Source organism: Paroedura picta, chromosome 14, assembly GCF_049243985.1.
Source record: "Paroedura picta isolate Pp20150507F chromosome 14, Ppicta_v3.0, whole genome shotgun sequence".
Taxonomy (NCBI): domain Eukaryota; kingdom Metazoa; phylum Chordata; class Lepidosauria; order Squamata; family Gekkonidae; genus Paroedura; species Paroedura picta.
Window position 1 is genome coordinate 31174215 of NC_135382.1, and position 21378 is coordinate 31195592.

Sequence of the window (21378 nt, forward strand, 5' to 3'; positions counted from 1 at the left end):
AGCACTTATGAGGCCTCTTAGCTACTTTAGCTATTTAGCATTTAACAACAAGCCCTCTCCTATATTACCCCTATCCTACTCCTCTACTGAGCAAGGCCTGAAAACCTTCCTCCAACGTATTTGGCTCTTCCACTGGAAGAAGAGCCATTTACACTGGAGGAAGAATCCTTAGGTTAGAGGAAGGTGCCTAGGAGGATGGCTGAATTCACCCTCAGAAGTCAATAATCACTTTATTTTTAAACCACCAACGGTACTTTCTGCGAGGAATCAAATGGCAACAGCAGTGCCGGGTGAGGATGTCATTCGAGAGGTGCTGTTTTGATGCGACGGCAAATGACTGGCAGCTCAAGCTTAATCTGCTACAACACCAGCACCAAATGTTATTCCATCAGCCGTTATTCCATTCTGCAGCAGCTCTCTGCCCAAATGCGGCATTTCAGAGCACCGGCCAAGCATCACTGCCACGAGAATGAGCCAGCCAGGCACAGATTTTTCATGAAGTGGGATGCACAGTATTGGAATGTCTTGCATTTCATATGGTCGAAATAGCTACTACCAATGTCCTTCATGACTTTTCACCACCAGTTTCCATGACATAATATGTGCAAGGTAGTAAATGTTTCTGAAATACCCTGTTTGAATACTGACTGCCCCATGAAAAGGTTGAACACTGCGACGTACTGATTTCATTTCCCAATTGCTATGTGTGACATTTGTTCTTGCATGGTTCAATGGAGAACTTACTTCAGACTCACAGTTTTCTTATCGAGATACTTCTCTGTCTCCTGCTTTTGAGTAATGTTCGGATTCAATGCGCTAGGGGGGGGGGAACAAAAAAGCTGTAAATCTGTACATAATACTACTTGGATTACAAAATAGCTACATCTGGAAATATTGTGTGTACACTCTCTCTGAGGTCCTTAAAAGCTCCCACATTCCTGAAAAATTCCCTCAGAGAGTAACAAGGTAGGCAGAAGATGAGATTCTGCACAGAAAAAGATGCCTTGTCCTCTTAATATTATTTTGTCACAGTATGGGGGGAGGAACCAGACTGGCATGGAGAATTGCCCAGGCCAAGGCAAATTTGGACATTGAAAGGAGCAACTGGCTCATTGCTGTTCACCCTATATAGCAGTTGATGCTCTTTCACTTGACTCAGCAGTGAGAGATATTGCCTTTCTGGACTTCCTTATTTCTCCCTACAGCAAAGAGCTAGCAGGTTATTACTGCAGGTAAATTGCTTTCCTACTTTTTTCTATAATGAAATGCATTTTATGTGAATAATCTGTGAAGCACTCTCAATTGGAGGCACTCAACCAGTGGCTCTCAATTGTAAAGTACTCTCAACTGGAGGCAAGCTTATGAGAGCCAGTACTAGTACAGGTAACATTGGAAGGTGTGAGATTTATTCATTAAGGGTACCTCTTCCTTCGCTCCACAATTTGAGCCCTGTTAACAAGTCAACAAAAATAATTTTACAGATTCATCCTGCTTTGCATGTTTCACTTTCTCAGCATCATCAGATGCAGCAGGGGTAGTCAACCTGTGGTCCTCCATATGTCCATGGATTACAATTCCCATGATCCCCGGTCAGCGGTTGCTGGCAGAGGCTCATGGGAATTGTAGTCCATGAACATCTGGAGGACTACAGGTTGACTACCCCTGCCATACAAGAGCTCTACCTCTTCAGCTCAGTCACTCGCCCATGCAAAGAATTCTGAACCAGACACGTTCAAGTTGAAAATGTACCTTTCAGTCTTCTGGTCTGCCTGCACAGAAACTGTGATGCCTTTTTCCAAAGGGGGAACAGTCACCACTACATTCTTCAGCAAGCAAAAAGAAAAAAGAAAAAAAAAGGGGGGGGAAGCTTTTTGTTATTCGCAGCGTGGAAGGTAGGGTGGTTTCATGCTTCTTGCCAAAACCACTCAAAATACAGTTCAAACATGAGCAACAAAATAATTCGGACAGCTTTTGAAAGCCTCTACGATGCAGGAGTTCTGATATTATTTTGCTTCTCAGCCACTCAAACCAAGATGGCACTGGATTGATACACCCATCACCTGTTTTAATTTTTTTTAAAGATCGCCATAGGTGAGCCTTCCATGTGAGCCTTCCCTTGTCCCCGCTCCAGAAATTGCAACTGATCCGGAATGCGGCCACACAGGTTTTCAACTAAACATGCTGGAGGGCCCATAAACAGCTGGTCCCCTGACAGCTGCACTGGCTCCCAGTTGAATTCCAAATCTGGTTCAAGATCTTGGTTTTAACCTTTAAGGTTTTACGTGGACAGAGCCCTGCGTATCTAAGGGACCGCCTAATTGAATACACCCTCAGAAAGCCCTTCACATGGCAAGTGCCAAATGGTTGGTGCCTCCTGGTCCCAGAGAAGGTCATTTGGCCTCAACAAGAGCCAGGGGAAAAAATAAAATAAGCCCATTTCCTGCAGGCAACGAGAGCTGTACAATACTATATAAGGATTCTCCCAACGTAATTGCCTTGGATCCTGAGGTGAAATTCTGCTGATGGAAGGAATCCCTTTCCCCTGATGGAGATTCCCCGGGGCCTTGTCCTGGAGTTTGGATGTTCTTTCTGCTACCGTCGAAAACAATCCCAGAAGTGCCAGGACTCGCTGACTCCATTACTCCGTTATGGGAGGCAGTTTCCTGGAGGCTCTCATGTTTCACTTTCTCAGCATCATCAGAACCGGCAGCATCTAAAAAGAAGTGGACAAATAACTCGCTTCGTTTTCATTTCACAAAAACTACAACCACTCAGGACTTAGAAACAATCAACAGAAGACGCTGATAGGTGTGCCAAACATCCATCAGAGCTGGTTCCAGCTGTTTGGTAGATTCCACAGGAATTATTCAGATTCTGTACAAACTTGTGTCTTTTCGAATTTTCTACAGCACAGGATGTGAAAATACAAAGTGATGCTACGTTACTGGGAGTCTTCTCTGCTCCATTCAGGGACCGTAAACAGCATGCACCATCTCTGGGATAAACTTCATTTGGCAATTTGCACACATCTATAAGCTTTGTGAGCGTCTTGTGGCGCAGAGTGGTAAGGCAGCAGACATGCAGTCTGAAGCTTTGCCCATGAGGCTGGGAGTTCGATCCCAGCAGCCGGCTCAAGGTTGACTCAGCCTTCCATCCTTCCGAGGTCGGTAAAATGAGTACCCAGCTTGCTGGGGGGTAAACGGTAATGACTGGGGAAGGCACTGGCAAACCACCCCGGTATTGAGTCTGCCATGAAAACACGAGACGGCGTCACCCCAAGGGTCAGCCATGACTCGGTGCTTGCACAGGGGATACCTTTATCTTTTTTTATAAGCTTTGTAAAACCAGGTTATCCTTACTGGACAAATATTGCTTTACATTCATTCCAAAATGAAGGAAGATGTCAGGGTTATAGCAAAAATCAACCCGGTTCTTCAGTCAGTTCCAGCAGTGTAGCTGGTTGTATTTTGACTGGCCACGCAACTGAAACAGGCTGGTAAACAGCCACTTGTTTAGTAGCCGTCAGTGGATATAAAATCCCTCAGCTGGGCAGGAAACTTTTGCAAACATCATGAACCAGGTTCCCCTTTTCATTTTCAGTTGTCTGCAGCCATAAATTGCACCTGTGCTAAAAGGTAGGTAGAGAGAGGACAAAGCAGTTGTTGGTGGAAGAGCACCAATTATGCCTCTCAGCTCTCTCATTATTTTAATGGCAGTGCAACAGGAAGAGACTGGTTCAGAGTCTAGCACTGGCAAGAGTGTGGGGGATTAATTTTGCTCTGCCTCTTCAGGGCAACAGGTCACTGTAAACCCTCCCTGTAAATTAAGTAGCCAGGTCACAGGAATACATGAAGCAGCTTTAAGCTGAATCAGACCCTTCATTCATCGAATTCAGTACTGTCTTCTAAGCAGTTCTTCAGGATCTCAGGTAAAGGTATGGGGGGGGAGCCTTTTTTCCCAGTTTGGATTTATTGGACTGAAATGTTTTTGATATTTCTGAAAAATCTCAGGTCTGAATACGAGTATGGTTTTTGGATCCAGGATTTTTTTTAGAAATCCTGAATTTTGGGGAGTCCAGTAGATGTGAGAAGAAAAAAAAAACTTATTAAAGAAAAAGCCACCCTGCCCATGGGGCTGGCTTGCCTCCTGTGGCATGGTTTAAACCATGCCACAAGACAACTCTGCATGCAGCAGGGCAAGACCTCCTGGCTGCAAGTTGACCTGGCTGGGAGGGCTTGCTGCAGCTGGTTTAAACTGTGCTGCAGCAGAAGCCGTCTCCAGGTTCTATGTGAGGCAGGGAGGTGTCTCACTGCCGCACACAGACCTGGCAGGATCAGTTGGGCCGGCAAGAGCCAAGGCTTCTCAGCTCCTGCCCCCCCCCGCTGATTGGTATAGCTGAATATCCCTGAATAAATGCCCCCCCCCCCCGCAAAAATGCAGCTTTTGTTTGGGCTCAACTATACTGAACAGAGAATCTGTAATTGGCTTAAGTAACATTTGAAAAATACCTTAAGCTAGCTTTTTTGTTGGTTTTTTTTTGGGGGGGGGGGCTCAATTTAGCCAATGCATACCTCTAGTCTCAGGTTGAGGCCTTTAACATCATCTCCTCCCTGACCCTTTTAGCTGAAGAATGAACCTGGGAAGGATCTTCTGTATGCAAAACATACACTCTACCACTGAACCACAGACTCTCTCTGAGTTTGCCCTGGCGAGGAGTTGCAAGAAGGATAGCAGCTATCAAGTAAGAATTACCTAGTGGCCCCACTACTCCCTACCTCTCACTATACTCACAGGTATTCAAACTGTTGCATTCCTTGGCTTGTAACAATGTTGGCCATAGAACAAACGCAGGGTTGACCTTCTCCAAATGAGATCTGGGACTTAAAGACGGCTGCATCTTTTTTTTTTCTGCAATATGTGGCATTTCACCTTTTTTTGTCTCGTAGTAGGCAAAGTTTTTTGCAACCAGATCATCGTTCACGCATACCTACAAAGAAAACAGATTGCTTGCATGGGATGATTTCATGTAAAAAGAAAAGAAATCAAAACATGTATTACTACTACTGCAGGCTCACAATTTACTAACATAGCACAATGGTTATTCAAACCTAATGTGTTAGCGAGAAGAAGCATTTAATCTGACCTGTCTCATGCATTTAGAAACCTCAACTAACAACAGTGTGTAAACACTCCAGGCTAAGCAAGCACGTTACTTTGGGAAGGCACAGTAAATGTTATGGCTGCTGCACAGAGTGGCTGCCAAGTGACAGCGAAGTGGCTTCTTTGTGGCATTTTTAGTTGGTCCTTATGTGACTCCAAAATACTCCAGACTGAGGCTTTATACAGACAAGAATCTGCACAACTTATCTTCTCAATCTTAGGGGATGGCATACAGTGACCATAACCTGTGATTTGGATTGAGAATAAAGATGAACAACAAACAAAATCTCCATGACACTAGTAGCAGGATGGCAAAATATTGTTACTAGCTAAGACATGGACATGTGCTGCCACTCACCTAGCATGCACATCTATTGTCTGAACGCTCCAAGGACAACCTGGCTTACCTTTTGACCCTTTACTGTGACATAAAGATAAACATCAAAACTCTCATCTTCAACAGCACATAACTTGGCCTCAACTTTGGTGGTTGCTAAAAAACCATGAAAACACAAGTGCAGAATTAATTTTTTTTTCCGCCCCTTCCTCACATTTGAGTGGTTGTTTCCCATTTTGGCAGGCAAGACATCAGTGAATAAGTTAAAAACAAATGTATTTTGTTGTAAGGTATTTGCTAGACTTTGTTCTTCCTATAAAGTGTAAGTGATTTATTGCCTTTTGCCTGAAGAAGCACCAGGTATAACTTGAAAGCAGCACTGTTTGAATCCATTTTGCATCTAACGTATAATGCAGGTACGCTGAGTGGCATCCAAACTCTTTTTATACATTTTTAATTTTTGTAAGAATTCTGGAGAACTCGAAAGCCCATACACTGTTATATGTTACTTGTTTAAAAATAAGACATCATGTGGACTGCATTATTAGTTTTACTTTTTACATTCTACTACTTTTGGACCAGCAATAGTTGCAAACTCTTTTCTTACCATGCAGGAGATTCTGAAAGTATTGGATAGCCGCTACATCCCACCGGTTAGCAGGACTACAATGAAGCACATAATTATTTTGCTGTATATTTTAATAACTTAGAAGAACAGATTCAATATTTATATAGTGCCCTTTCACTCGGCATATTTAACTGAATATAATTAGTAACTTCTGAAAGGTTAACCATTGTGTAGATAGCAAACCACATGTAACAGGGCCAACTATGATCATAGCGAAGAACAGAAAAATCTTACTCTGTAAAAACAACAAAAAGTTTGAGGCAACCTTCACCCCCCCCAAATAACCCCACAATTATATCCACAATCTCTGTGAAGTTATTTGGGGGAAAAGAAGTTGGTTGAAAACTGGCTGCCTTTCTGTACTTGTGCATAATAGGCTCTGAACTAAAAAGGAAAATTTATCTATATAAACCATGCTTACATTAAAAAAACAAACAGTGGCATTCTGAAGGACAGAAAGAGAGATAATTTGATACTATTGAGTTCTGTTGGATAGTCATGCCAGCTCTAACCCATGAAATATTATGCTGCAATGTTATTTGGTCTTTAAAGTCCCACAAGAATCCTCTTTGGGTTTTTTTCTTCCTGTAGACTGAGACCTGTTAAGCAGAAAGGACCTACCTTACAGCTATTGTGCGCATTATTCAAATTGCTGTCTGGAAGCCCTAGATGACAGAAACCATAATGCTGCAAAAAACATCACATCGTACCTCACAACTCATACTTACGCAATCTCTGCATTGTCGTTACAGTAGTCGAAACGCAGGCTTACTGGTTTGATACAGTACAGCCTAAACTTCTTTGCCCTGTAAGGCAGTCTCATAAATGATTCTAAGGCAATACAAATCCTTGAAAACAGACAGATTGTAGGACATAGTATTATTAAGTCTTGCCGAAAACTGAGTATTCCATACAAAAAACAGAGACAAAGAATTACACACAAATTATTGCTCATTTGCTCTCTGAACAGCTGTGCAATGTAGATCCTGTTATTCCTCTGTCTTCAAATGGGGCCCACATCTGCCCAAAATCATTCTGCAAATTCAACTAAAATATGAATCCAGGTGATTCCACTCCATCTATATCCATCCATCAGCTAGACTGCAGTGACTAAGAAAGCTCATAGAGAATAAGGTGAACACTGTTGTTCCTCTTTTAGACCTCAAAGGGCTTGTTAGTCTTGGGCCACAATATGCATACTGTAGAGAGTCACTATCCTCAGAATTTAAACAAAGCCATGACGTACCTGTCTGTTTTCACAGGAATACTCTTCGCGTGGTCGACAAGGAAGCACTGAACAAGGTAATAATCTGTACATGAAACGATTGACTTAACTAGGGCTCTGCACCAGGATTTTAGTTCCTGGCAATAAACAACGCAAACCTGAAAAAGAAACATGTCATGTTGCATATTTCTGATATTCATGCCAGCACAAAAGCAGTAAATTACCATGAAATTACCTGCCCTTCTTCTAACACGGATGGCTTGATTTCATCCACACCTCTGTATGATTTGTTATAGAACAGATTCATTTCTTCATGAAGTTTTTTATATTCCGCTTCATTTTCTACAAACGTTCCACCTCCTTTTATATGAACCCAAAAGCAGTCTGGATTTTCAATCTAATTAATCAGCAAATCATAGTGGAAATCATATCAAAACATTGCAGTGCTTATTAACAGGAAACTTATTTCATGCTGAGAGAGTGTCTTCTTATCAGACACGAACATCAAAAAACAGATCATACCTTCAGTACAAAGATGTCAATCATTTTCTTTCTCTGATATCCTTTTCAGCAATGCTGAAGAAAATCCTGAGATTCACATCTCTCTTAAAAGTCAAAAAAGAACAAGCATGTAAAGTTTGTAAAAGGCAAAAAAACAACAAGTATGTACACTGCTTTCATAAGATCTTAAAAGTCCCTAAAGTATTATAGTTAAGCTTAAACAACCAGGTTACAATCCAGGGCTTTTTATATTCAAGGCGTGCACATTCTGCACATTCTGCTGACTTTTCCCTAATCTGCTGGTCCCTGGAGAGTGTTCCAGACTAGATACAGCTAATAAACTGAACATTAATCCCTACAAGGTAGAAGTTCTAATATTGGGCAGAAGATCTGACCCAGAATTTAAGGTGTCACTTGTTCTGGATGGAACTGCATTCTCCTTGATGGAACAGGTCTATAGGCTGTGGGTGCTCTTGGAGCCAGACCTACTGCTGGATAAGTAGTTGGCAGCTGAGGCCAGGAGTGCCCTTTGCCAGCTTTAACTGGTCTTTCCTGGGCAGAAAAGTTCTGGCTACCTTGGTGAACAACCTGGTTACATCTGGGTTAGATTACTGCAATGCATGCTGCCCTTGAAAGTGTTCAGAAACTTCGGTTGGTACAATCTTGGCCCATCTCACCAGCTCCCAATTTGCTTCCAAGCACAATTCAAGGTGTTGGTTTTGATCTTCAAAGCCCTGTATGGTCTGGGACCAACATACCTGAAGGACTGCCTACTCCTTTATGAACCTGCCTGACCATAACAGTAATCTTTGGAGGTTGTGGTTCAGGTGGCCTTGCTTTCTGATGTTAGGTGGCTAGCAGCCTGGAAGAGGGCCTTCTTAGTCATGACACCAAAGCTTTGGCACTCTTTCCTCAGGGAGATTTGTCTGTCCCCTTCTCTTGACATCTTCTACCATGGGGTTAATACTTTAAAATTTTCGTTTGACATTCCCTCCATGATCCCTTCTTCCTGACCGACATTTTAATTGCTCTTTTTATGTCTTTGTATGTATTTTAATTGTGTTTCTAATTTGTTTTAATAATGAGTGTTGAGGGGGTTTGATTTTAATAGTTTAAAAATGTGATTTTTATAAGGTATATTTAGCTGCCTTGGTGGCCCCTGTGTGGGAAGCAAGATGGACTATACAGTTTGTTAATAAATAAATACCATAAATTTCCAGGCAACAGACTTCAGGGAGGGATGCCAACCTCCATATAGGGCCTGGTGTTGTCCCAGAATTACAACTGATCTCCAGACATCAGTTATCCTGCAAGAAACAACAGTTTCAGATGGTTGACTCCAAAGGATCTCATCCCTGCTGAGCTCCCCCCCCCCAACTCTGCCCTCCCCAGAGAGTGCCCACAAATCTTCAAGAATTTCCCAAACCAGAGCCGTCAACTCTAGGTAGCAGATGCGAGGGGAAAGTCCTTTCTTTGCTGAAGACCCTGGAGTTAGCTGCTGTCAGGCAGAGAAGACAATACTGATCCACATAGGCCAATGGTCTGATTTGGTTTGAGGCAATGTCATCATCATAGGTTAATAATTGGGATTTAAATTTATCTTGGGCCTAAAATCCTTGGTGGATTGATTGACTAGTAATTGCAGAGGGGTAGCTGCAGTCAGGTACCATAGCAAAATAAAGTCTGTAGGGTTGCCAACTCCAGGCTGGGGAAAGTCCTGCAGTTTGGAGATGGAGCCTGGGAAAGACAGGGCTTAAGAAGGGTAGGAATCACTGCTACATATAATGCAGCAGAATCTGCCCTCCAAAGCTGCCATTTTCTCCAGTAGATCTCATCTCTGTAGTCTAGAGATCAGCTGTAATTCCGTGAGATCTTCAGGTCCTTCCTAGAAGGTGGCAACCCAAAACGGCATTTTTAAAGCCTACCAACGCTGATTTCAACATGGGCTCCCTTTCTAAGGGAGCTGCCACAGGAATGCTCATGGTGAAACAAATGTTCGGTACCACTGAACTTTACTATAATGCGGAGGAGCGGGAATATATATACCTGTGTATATTCTATGTATTTATGTATGCATGTGTGTAGATATACATACACAAATATACACATATAAGAATACATTATATATATTATAGACACATAACAACAAGGTTTTACACAAGTTGTGAGCTTTCCAGTGCATGCACACTTCCTCAGACAATGGATCAAAAATCCTAAGAGTACAGATACAAGGAGAGATACTGCTAATTTACTAATTCACCCTCTCCTTGTATCTGTACTCTTATGATTTCTGATCCATTATCTGAGGAAGTGCGCATGCACTAGAAAACTCACAACTTGAGTAAAACATTGCTGGTCTTAAAGGTTCTATTGGAATCACATTTGGTTTTGTGTGTGTGTGTGTGTGTATAATATGCATGTCACATTTTGGAGTTACATTTTGTGACCAATATGGCTTCCCACTTGAACCTACACACACACAGAGCAATATATTAAAAATACACACGCACACATATATATATACACACACATACATATATAGGAATATATTATACACACACATATACGAGTACACACATACATACAGGAATATATTATACACACACATGTCGGACACACATCGACACACACATGTAGGGGCCGAGGCACGCTCCCCCCCCCTCCCGAACAATGGTTCCTCCCTAACGGTTGTTTCTCCCGCTCCTGCCGCACCTTCTCACCTCTCCTCGCGCGGCGCACGCTACCAACGCCGGTTTCGCTCGCGCATGCTCAGTGCCATTCCAGCGCGAAAATGCAAGTCCTCATGGAGAAAAGGAAGGGGGGGAACTCCCTAGAACGACTCGACACTTCCGGTGTAAAACGAAAGTAGTTTTCTTTTCCCTCCTGAGGTTCTGCGCCTGCGCAGCTAGTGTGTGTTTGTTTTTAAACCCGACGCCTCCGTAAGGGAGCGCGATGCTTCTAGCTCTATGTGAAGCACACCTGCTTCGTTCCAGGGGCAAGAGGGCTTTTACCGCGCATGCGTGACGTTTGGGCGGACTAATAGGGACGGGGAAGGGCGTGGGGTTGAACGGCGGTTCTGGGGCAGATTTAGAGACTGACGGTTTGCCCCAATTTAAACTCTTGTCGGGCTTAGACTTCGCTGCTTCAGGTAACCTGGGAGATCCAGGTGGGTCGCCGTGTTGGTCTGAAGGCGCAGAACAAAACGTGACTCCAAAGGCACCTTTGAGACCACCTTTGAGGTGTGAGCTTTCTCTTCCGCAGACGATGGAACAAAAATCATAAGAGTACGGATCCACTCATGCGTTCTGCTCTGGACCTGTTTGCATTGTTATAGTCCGTTAGCCCCTGTTATAGTTATTGTTAATATTCTTATTGCTGTTATGAAAACTTTTAAATTCCATGTAGTTTTCTACGCTCTATGTAAACTGCCCTGAGCCTCAGGGGAGGGTGGTATATAAATACAGAAATAAATATAAAGAGGGATACTGCTAATTTACGAATTCACTCTCTTGATATCTCTCTCCCAAGAAATAGTGCATTTTTGGTCATTGTTTTACGTTAAAGCAGTCTATTGTGTTCCCTTAAAAGGCTACGCCAACGTGCCATGCCCCCATAAGCTGCATGTCGCTAGAAGTTATATCACCACCTGTGTTAAAAGGCAATCTTGAAGACTGGTGGTTTAAGGCGAAAGTAGGCATGCCATCTCCACACCCTCCCAGGCACTGAAACCATTAGAAAACTCATGCTGTGGAGGGGAATCAATGGAAACAGCCAGTTCACTAGCTTGTGGCTGAGTCCATTACGACATGAGGGGAAATGCTGTGGACCCCTTCCAAAGCTCCCATGGACCCCTGGGGGTCCACAGACCCCTGGTTGGGAATCCCTGGGTTAGAGTATCAGACTAGAATCTGGAGACTCAGGTTCCGATCCTGCTCTGCTAGGGAAGATTGCTGGGTCGCCTTGGACCAGTCACACACTCAGCCTAATCTGCCTTATAGGGCTTTTGTTAGGATAAAATGCAGAAGAGGAGAAGGATGTAAGCTGCTTAAGATCCCTATTGGGCTGAGGTGGGGCATATATCTAAAAAAATAAATAATGTATCTAAATAAATAAGTTGAAAAGCACCCTTGATCTGAAGAGCGGCAAAATTGTAGAATATTTCTAGCACCAATGAAACCAAACAAGGTTGCTGAAAATATTTATTTTTAAGACAAATAAATATTAGCAAAACAAGTCACCTCTAAGCATGGTTGACATTCCAAGCTGAAAGCCCCACCATAACACTGAATTTATCCAATGAAGTGTTGACAGCAATACTGTCTTGGCATACCCATTAAATTATCTTCCAGAAATACAACTTCTGAACTGGGTAGAATTAATAAAATCAGTTATACTTAAAAGACTGTAGCATGCATGTACAATCCTAACAACGGTTATTTGAAGGCAATTTGGTTATTTGGAGGCAATCTGTAGAAACAGTCTAATGAGACTAATGTTCCAAGATGCTGATCTACACTAATAAAGGACTTCAGCTCAACCAGTAATTGACAAGTGGCCAACGCTGGCCATGGTTCAGTCCTGTACGACGAGCTCGTCAGTGCTCCAAATTCAGGAACGCGTAGATTAAGGTCAAGTACTTAGTAGCCAGATGTCTGTACTGCAGGATTGGCACGTTTGTAACGAAATTCGTAGAGAAGTGATTACTCAGACTGATGCTTTATATCACTGATATCATACCTGAGGTATATAAATTGGCACCAGCACGTTTTAATTATTGCTTCTCCCCAAACATATGTTCTCTGGCAAGATCTGAACCCCCCTGGGAAAGCCTGTTCGATATCTCTTGTACGTGCCAGTTTAAAATAAAGAAAATGTAAACCTTTTTGGAGATGGCAGAAGGCAAAAAAGAATGCTATAATTTGCTACCGCAATCTGAAGTGTTTCCTGTTTTAGAGTTCAGTGGCAGCGGATTGATATGTTTATACTTGGCTGGTACATTAATGTGAACTGCAACATTATTAAGGTCTCGTATCACGATCCGATGAAGCCTAGTGGCCTCTTTCAAAACATCTTCAATCTTTTTATTTGTCGTCAACGCTGGTTTTCTTTCGCCTGTAAAATCTGGGTCTTCAGGATATAGTTCATCACCTATAAAATATAAGGTATTACTTTTAAATTATACATACTAATTCATATTAAGTACATCTAGCACTTTTCAGCTAATTCGCTGTTAGCTTGTTAATCAAAACTGGGTTTAAGGCAGTATCTGTCAGAATGCTTTCCTGACATATTTTCCCTACATAAAGAGAGGAAGAATTCTAGATTCCAGGACTTCAGTACACTGGACATCATCCTATCTCTGTCAGGACTTACAACACAGCATTTTAGATGGAATAAATCAGGGGCAACCTTCTAAGTGCCCTTGTTTAGCTTGTGATTGTCATTAATAGAACCAACAGAACTATGTAAACAAAACTTAATCCTAGTTCAGTGGTTCTCAATCTTCCTAATGCCGCAACCCTTTAATACAGTTCCTCACGTTGTGGTGACCCCCAACCATAAAATTGTGCAAGTATTCTTTCACAGAAATTAAACCGAAACTGACCTATGATGTGAAGATCACATAATTTAAAATTATAGTTCTAGTCAACCGCCTTCAACCAGGTAACTGTTGGGAATATCTTGTGTCCCACCCCATGGCAAAAAGAAAGAAAAAGAAAAAAAAAGAAAATGTAAATACTCAAGTTCATAGAAATCCTTACACTGAGGCCAAAATTTAATTTTAACACTACTAATTAAAAGCCCCTATTGTTTTCAGAATTATGTAAATGTTTTGTCTTAGCAAGTTTTTGATAGACAATTCTTCATAAGCCAAATATCTACAATCTGAAGTATATGCAATCTGAAGTATATACTCTTCACTAGGAACCATGAAAAACAGCGGCAAATCATATTCTAAGAACATGCAATGGAACTTGACAGTGACTGTTCCTCCCAAAGACTGCAAACGCTACATCAGTGGCTGACCCAAACCCCATTTTCCTCTACCTGGTAGTATTTGCATGTGGCCATCTGATGCAACCAACAGAACAGGCATCCAACGTTCACATCCCTCTGCAGCTCGTTCAAAGCCAAATCTATGCAGATCGTGAAGTGACGGGAAGTTGCAGAGTCTGCATAATTCATAAAACTGAGGAGGTGGTATCCAGATGTCTTGAGACTTAACAAGTTCAATAACTTCAGGGGGCTTTGTCCACTGGAAAGAAAGAACAAACATTTCAATTGTTATATTTATTTCTTAATTATATATTTATATATTCTGCCCTCTGCAAAGGCTTGGGGCAGTTTACACGAAAGAGGAACAATATCTATAACTTCTCCATCAAAGGAACAGTTTGAATATTCTATTATTAGCCAATAGGGCAGTAACAATAAAAGACAGAAATGAACTCAGACATGTAACGGGAAGGTCTGTGTTTACAGCTGCAATGGTTCTTAGGAAACTAACATGATCTGACCCCAGGCCCGTCATTCTCTTTCAGCTTATTGCTTAGATAAAATGAAGGACAAAATAATGCCCTGTCCTCAGCACACCAGAGGAAGGCCATGATAACAAAAGAAGTAGCAATACATAAAAAAAAATAGTGATCACATAAGCAGAGCATAGGGACTATATTTAGACAGATCGCTGATGCACTGGAATTTCCTATTCAGGTCTGAGATCCATGGATGACCGTCTTATAGTCAGAGCAGACAATACTGAGCTAGAAGACCAAATGGAGAATAGTTGTGCCTTGGCTGCCAACCTGGACAAAGCAATGTCTGGACGTTTCAATCGCTATCAGGTCCTCCATGAGGACTGTACCATTGCAGTCCTTTGTAAACCCATCCTTTGTGGATAGTCTTGGATTTGGACAGGTGGTGGAGCTGTTGTAGTGAAAAAGCAGTTTCAAGCAAACACACCTTCCTGCTGAAGACCAGCACAGCCAAGCGAACAGTAGCTGTCTGGAATTCCTAGAAGGTAGCGATAGTGATATAAGGTTAGTCTGTGACAGTAAAACAAGGTTAGTCTTGTGACTAACAGGTTTCTTGTGGCTTCAGCAGACTATGAAGTCTGTTTGCCACTCAGGTGCCAAAGAACATGGCTACTCCTCTACTCTTTAAAAAGGGGTCAAGAATCGTAGGATCTAGGCATCCCCCCCCATGATAGGTGAAATATACAGTTTATATAAGGTGGTCTAATTAAAACAAACAAACCTGACACTATTCCAGTGCCTTTAACTGCTGCAGGACAGACTGAACTTCAGCCAGAACAGCTGTTCACAATCAACCTTATCCAATCATGCATACAAATAAAGGTACAAGGGCTCTGCTGAAAGAAAATTAAAAACAACACCATTGTGACACAACCCTAGGCTCCTAATTGCAAAATTTCAGATATTAACGGCCAAGAGGAAGACAGACACTTAGTTCAGCCTACCACAGGAACAGGCACGTTAGTCTGTTGTGAAAACAGATAGGAATCTAGTGCCACCTTGAAGACTAGCTAGGCTTTATTCCAGCATAAATGATCATGGCAGTGGCCTCTAATCCCATTAAGGTTTGGACAGGCATAAAACCTGATGTCTTTAAGGTGCCACTATACTCCTGCTTATAATAGTGCTGTGCTTTGGGGTGGAAGTTTAGGGCTCCAGGTCATGGGCTCAACAGAGGGGTGTGCCCCAAAGGAGCTTCCGGATTTGTAGTTTCAGCATACATTACCGTCTGAACCCCTTTGAAGGTTCTTCTCCCTTGGTCATCTAGGATGTGGGCAGTCCAGTTAAGCATGAAGCATCACAATAAGACAGGAGTGGGGTGGGGGGTCTTAATATGTACCAACATTTATTCCCACATAAACTTGAGGGCCAGAGACTCACTTCCTGAAAGTTTTGTGCTGGACTAGACTGTATTCATCAGTAGTCAAGTGCTGCCACACTTTTCCTTAATAAGACAAGGTGCAAGTGTGTGTGTATGGGGGGGGGGGGTGAAGTATTTTGGGGGGGGTGAGAGGGAAGAAGGCACCTTTGGGTCGCCAAGTCCCCCTGGCCGCCAGGTGAAGATGCGGGGTAGGCTTGCCAACTCCAGGTCGGGAAACTCCTGCAGATTTGGGAAGGCCAGGGACCTCAGCGGGGATCTGCAATGCGGGGGGGGGGGACGGGACCCCCAGCTCTCACCTGGCAGGCGGTGACCTCCATCTGGTCGTGGGAGGCGGCCGGCGGGCCCTGGCCGAGGCAGCAGAGGTAGAAGGCGGTGTCGTAGCGCCTGCCGCGGCCCACGGGCGTCAGCCAGTTGCCCCACTCGTGCAGCGCCCAGATGTTGGGCACGCAGCGCAGGTGCCGGCAGAGCTGCAAGAAGCAGGCCGGCTGCCGCTGCACCCGCCGCCGCCACTCGGCCAGCTCCGGGGCCGGCGGGAGCCGCTCGGCGGGGAGCAAGCCGGCCAGGCCGCCCTCCGCCTCGGGTCCGCCGGCCTCGGCGGGCACCAGCAGGAGCACGCCGGCCTCCTCGAAGGTCTCCCGGATGGCGCAGATGCGGAAGGCCACGTCGCCCGGCAGCGCAGAGCCCAGCTCCGGCCGCTCGGCGGCGAACAGCGGCGGCCGCGGCCCTCCCGCCTTCACGGCGCCCAGCCCGCAGCGCGGCGGAGGCGGCAGGAGCTGCAGCCAGGCGGGCGAGAAGTCCGCCGCGTCGGCCACGCCGCCCGGGAAGACGTGGGCGCTGGGCATGAAGGCGCTGCGGGGGCTCCGCCGCAGCAGCAGCACCGCGTAGTCGAAGGCCGCGAGGCGGGACCCGCCGCCGCCGCTTCCACCGCCGCCGGCCGTCAGGAGCACCGTGGCGGCCTCACGCCAAGGCCGCAGCCGCGAGCCCATCCCGCCACCGCCGCCGTCGACGACGACGACCTCCTGCCGGGGCCAAGGTGAGGGAGAGGGCGAGGCGCGGCGCATGGCCTTCTCCTCCTCCGCCAGCGGCGGCGGCGGCCTCGGGTTGTGAGGCAAGCGGGCGGGGCGGCGGCGGCCTATGAGGGGAAGGCGGAGAAAGGGCCTCCCCTCCGCACAGCGACGTGAGGCCGCCACAACCCGGCCGGCTGTGAGGGGAAATTGGGCCTTGCAGCTGGGTTTGCCGGGACGGCGGCTTCTCACGTGCATTGGAAGCGCGTTAGCTTGACACGGGCAGGACGGGGCCCCACTTTGGGGATTATTGGGCCCCATCCCCCGGGGGCCGCTGGCTGTGCTGTTAAAGCCCCTCGCAGCCCTAGTTGGGGACTATGGATGCCCCTGGCATTCTCTTTAGTTTGGAGTCAAAACTGCTAGATGCAGTTTCCCACGAGCTTCTGCAAACATTCGGAATGCTGCTGGCCACAACAACCGTGTGAAGTCCACCTGTGGTCCTCCAGGTGTTCATGGACTACAATTCCCATGAGCCCCCGCCAGCGTTTGCTGGCGGGGGCTGATGGGAATTGTAGGCCATGAACACCTGGAGGACCACAGGTGGGCTACCCCTGATTTAATCGCAGAATTTGTAACGCAGGTTTCTGGTCATGTAACAAAAGTCAGTATGCCCAATGCATGTGGTGGTCACTCTTCCAGACAATCGTGTGTATTGTGGAAATCATTGTTTAGAATCTGGCAACTGGGAAAGAATTGTGAACCCCACCTTGTTCAGGTATCCACATTTGGATGACATGGCAAGCTGGTCTGAAAGCATCCCAAAGAAGGGAGTCTCCAATCTTGGCTCTACGCACAGTGCAAGGAAAGAGGACTCATGCCCAAACACAAAGAGTCTTTTGGTCATTATGAAAAAACTCTGGTTTGTTTTTCCTGTTTGAACAGAGCTTTTTGTCAATAGTGAGGCCAAAAGGGAGAAATTCTCTTTATTAGAGTGATGAATTGGAACCAGGCAGATTGTATCTAGTTTAAATTAATACAGGTTTTTGGAACCATTTACAGCACATGTTAATTTATTTGGAAGCTTTTGCAAACTGCACTTAGGGACCTAACAGATATAGCTATGCTGAAAGTTCATTTGGTGCTAGCTTGGCACAGGTCAGCGAGCAGGTTCATTATATTAAAAAAAACTGGGACAAAACACTGTCATAACATAACTGGCACACATAACTGGACATCTGTTGACTATTTTTTTTTCTGTTAGATGCAAAATATTGCTATTTTATATGGCAAGAAATGGCAGCTGTCAATCATAAGTTACCCTAGTATTTTCCATTGCATTTTGGCTGCAGTTCTCAGCATACTTAACTAGGGGAAAATCCTGTGAAACTTAGTAGAACTTGTTTCTGAATATATTGCATTAGATTGCACTGATTGTAAATATTAGAACTTTCATGCAGAAAATTCTTTGGCATATATTGCAGCTTTGAAATGTTTATCAGCAAGCTTAGATGCTTGGGATTAGATGCAGGGATTTTAACTTTTGAGATAAGATATTTTTTTCTTCATTTGCAGGACAGAATCCTTTCTCCCTTCAAAATTAGGGATTTATCTTTTGACTGGTGAGCTTCCCAATTGTTATATTCCCAGACTGGAGCAAACAGTATATTTATAGTAAGTATTTCTCTTCTCTTTCAAAAAGGGCCAGTGAATATTTAGCAACCACTGTAAGTAGTTTCCGTTTCCTTAACAGAGGTCAATATAAATAATCCAATTAAAGGTGTATGAATATAGGGGGTAGGAGCATCTTTCCTTGAGGAAAGGTTAAAAAGTCTGAGACTTTTTTAGTTTATAAAAAAGAATGTGATAGAGATTTATAAAATTATACATGGGGTAGAGAAAACTGCTGTAGACAACTTTCCCCCCTTCCTGTACTACTTGAGCCAAGGGGTCATACAATGAACTTAATGGGCAATCGATTGAGGACAGTTGAAAGGCAATAGCTTCTTTACTCGACAAACAAATTGTGGAATTCACTTTTCCCTCTGTGGCCCTGAGGGCTAACTGGTTAGCATTGGATGAAGCAGGATACTGGGTTAGATGGACCACTGGTCTGATTCAGCAGGACTCTTTTTATGTTCTTAGGAAGAAGACACTTTATTTGTTTCTAAAGAATAAAAAGATGTAGACTGTATGACACTGTTACAAAATTCCCCTGAAGAAGTATATTGAAGCCCATTGAAATTTCTGTGCTAAACTTCAAAATACATCTTTACCTTCTGTTTCTCAGCTTTTCATTGGAGTCCATTATGTACTTTCATAGCTCTGTATAAATACATAAGATATAAACATTCTTATGCACACATACAGTCTCTAATCTTGAATGTCCACCATTCAATATAGCTCCCTTTTTATGTGTCTCCTGGTGAGAATTATATGGATTAAAAGTTATCCAGCCTTCACTCTGCGCTTTTGTGTTATTTGTACTGAGAACTCTTTTGCAGTTGAGTTGTAAAATGAATAAATAGATTATAACAGGCTCTCCTTTAACACCCTGAAAAGCCATGCATAAATATGCTCTTCCCACAGTTAAAATGTAGTGGATGTTGATTTTGCTAGTTAAAGAGAGATGCAGATTGATGTGATATAGACATATCCTTGTCTCAAAACACTTCTGGGGACAGGTGTCGATGATGACAGCTTGTTTTAAACTTTTCAGTAAAACGGCCATTCTTGTGGATTTGCACCCTTCCGACTCCATTTCTGTCTGCAAGCAGAAGCTGAACAACAAAATTAACTTATAAAATTGTCAGGCAGTGACATATGGAGTCCTGACAGCAGAGAAAATTGCAGATCTTGTTGCCATCTCTGAAGCATTTGGCACAAGCTGTATATTGTTTGCTCAATGATAGCTCATTTGGCTGTTTAAAGTATTGATGAAGGAAGACTAATTCTTTCTTTAGGGTATACAGGTTTTTTTAATGGGTGTGTTAATGGGTTAATGTTGTATATTTTATTGGGGTTTTTTATGTGACCTGCCTTGAGCCAGTTTGCTGAGAACAGCGGGATATAAATCGCAACATAAATAACTGTTTAGGACTACAGTGTTCTAGCACTTATGTGCACATTTTCATAGGAATGTTCTTTGAATGCGGTGAGTTTCACTCCGATATTAGTGTGCATAATGCATAATGCCCTGGAATGAATAAATGGAGTATATACATTGTTTAGCATGAATAGTGTTTGTAATCTTGATGTTTGGAGAAGAACGCATTGTTTGTCTCCTTCGAATGTGTAGACATAAACATTGCAAGATATGCTTGAATTTGATTAAAGTGCTCTTGAAATTCTGGCCCCTTGTCGTACTTCTTTAAATCTATGGAATCTCCCTGTATCCAGTGAAAGAACTGGCATGAATGGGAAGAGGCTTTAGAACAGAATGAATGGAAGGGAGGATTGAAAGGAAGAGCCTGTTCCTGTGAATAAGTTTTCTGAGATTTTTTTTAATCTTATCGCTCTTGATTTCTTTTTTCCTTTGGGAGGCTAGCACCAATAGCCAATAACATTTGGTCATTTGTTGCCATGGAGATCCACACCATAGGAAAGCATGAGGAAGTGGAAATAATAATGTAGACACATATGAAATACCAAAGTATATAATATTAATAATGCGTCTACTCAAAGAAGTCATGGCTTACTATTATAATGCTTATGTGCCACACTATCAACCTTATTTATTCCGTCACCATATTCCCTTATCTGTTTTAAATTTAGAACCTCAAACTGAAACCTTCTGTCACTTTTAAATAATTCATATGGTTCTTAAGCCAGTGGGTTAACTGTGTAATTTTTGGGATAACAATGCAATCTAGCCAGCTTGGTGTAGTGGTTGATAGTCTCTAATCTGGAAAGCCAGGTTGGATTCCCTACTCTTCCTTCACGTGCAGCCAGCTGGATGACCCTGGGCTAGTCACAGTTCTGTTAAAGGTGTTCTCACAGAGCAGTTCTGTCAGAGCTCTCTTATCCTCACCTCATAGGGCGTCTGTTGTGGGGAAGGGAAGAAAATTGTGAGCCACTTTCAGACTCCTTCAGATAGTGAAAAGCAGGGGATAAAGACCAACTCTTCTTCTGTTATTAGTGTTGTGGTTTACTTGTCAGAACTTTTTTCTTTCCATAACCATCTTTCGGTATTAAACCTTTCTGTGAACAGCAGCTATGAGAACTCAGAGCGCTTAATACTCTTCATGCAAGTGTCCATGTGTAGCGCGGTAGAAAACAGTATCCTGTACCTGTGTGTTTGTTTATAGCAGATGTCCTTTTTACTCTTAGGTCATATTCCTAAACACACCCATGTGAAAGCCAGTTTGATTGGTAATCTAATCCAGCATGTTTAAAATTGGCTTGTCAAATTGTAGTTCTAAGTCCTTGCACTAAATTCAATATTAATCAATGTGACATTCCCCAAGGATCATTTTTGAAGACAGACATATTAACTTCCATCATTGTCTTAAACATTTTCACTCAGAAATAAATCCTACTGACTTGAGAGGAGCTTACTTCCCAAGCCTTCCAGAGCAAAGCAGTGGAAGGTCCTCTGTGTCACGTAGAA

General features: G+C 43.5%; 3 protein-coding genes across 8 annotated transcripts in view; 1 reads left to right on the plus strand and 2 right to left on the minus strand.

Annotated features, from left to right (window-relative positions):
* TDRD12 (tudor domain containing 12) overlaps nucleotides 1-10848 on the minus strand; it is a 29206-nt gene extending 18358 nt beyond the window's left edge. For 2 of the 5 annotated variants that reach the window (XR_013226534.1, XM_077310140.1), the window contains exons 1-12: nucleotides 10572-10848; nucleotides 9059-9158; nucleotides 7873-7955; nucleotides 7586-7747; nucleotides 7372-7508; nucleotides 6854-6973; nucleotides 6105-6160; nucleotides 5568-5653; nucleotides 4792-4987; nucleotides 2496-2713; nucleotides 1750-1823; nucleotides 745-816 (exon numbers count right to left, since the gene is read on the minus strand). Coding sequence is in view for 4 of the 5 variants with exons in the window: in XM_077310140.1 (XP_077166255.1) it covers nucleotides 745-816; nucleotides 1750-1823; nucleotides 2496-2713; nucleotides 4792-4987; nucleotides 5568-5653; nucleotides 6105-6160; nucleotides 6854-6973; nucleotides 7372-7508; nucleotides 7586-7747; nucleotides 7873-7896 (1145 nt within the window). In the remaining variant the exon portion in view is untranslated. Of the gene's footprint in view, nucleotides 1-744; nucleotides 817-1749; nucleotides 1824-2495; nucleotides 2714-4791; nucleotides 4988-5567; nucleotides 5654-6104; nucleotides 6161-6853; nucleotides 6974-7371; nucleotides 7509-7585; nucleotides 7748-7872; nucleotides 7956-9058; nucleotides 9159-10436; nucleotides 10523-10563 lie in introns of those variants that run through there. The other 3 variants (XM_077310141.1, XM_077310142.1, XM_077310143.1) reach the window with 3 other exon arrangements.
* Nucleotides 10849-12036: 1188 nt separating this feature from the next.
* NUDT19 (nudix hydrolase 19) lies at nucleotides 12037-16899 on the minus strand. The gene is made up of 3 exons (XM_077310591.1): nucleotides 16065-16899; nucleotides 13900-14107; nucleotides 12037-12999 (listed from the first exon to the last, which is right to left on the minus strand). The coding sequence occupies exons 1-3, from the start codon at nucleotides 16827-16829 to the stop codon at nucleotides 12764-12766; spliced, it is 1209 nt and encodes a 402-aa protein (XP_077166706.1). The 5' UTR covers nucleotides 16830-16899; the 3' UTR covers nucleotides 12037-12763.
* Nucleotides 16681-21378, plus strand: part of ANKRD27 (ankyrin repeat domain 27) — a 59082-nt gene continuing 54384 nt past the window's right edge. The window contains exons 1-2 of one of the 2 annotated variants that reach the window (XM_077310584.1): nucleotides 16681-16801; nucleotides 18345-18443. The gene's annotated coding sequence lies outside the window, so the exon portion shown is untranslated. Of the gene's footprint in view, nucleotides 16802-18344; nucleotides 18444-21378 lie in introns of those variants that run through there. The other variant, XM_077310588.1, reaches the window with a different exon arrangement.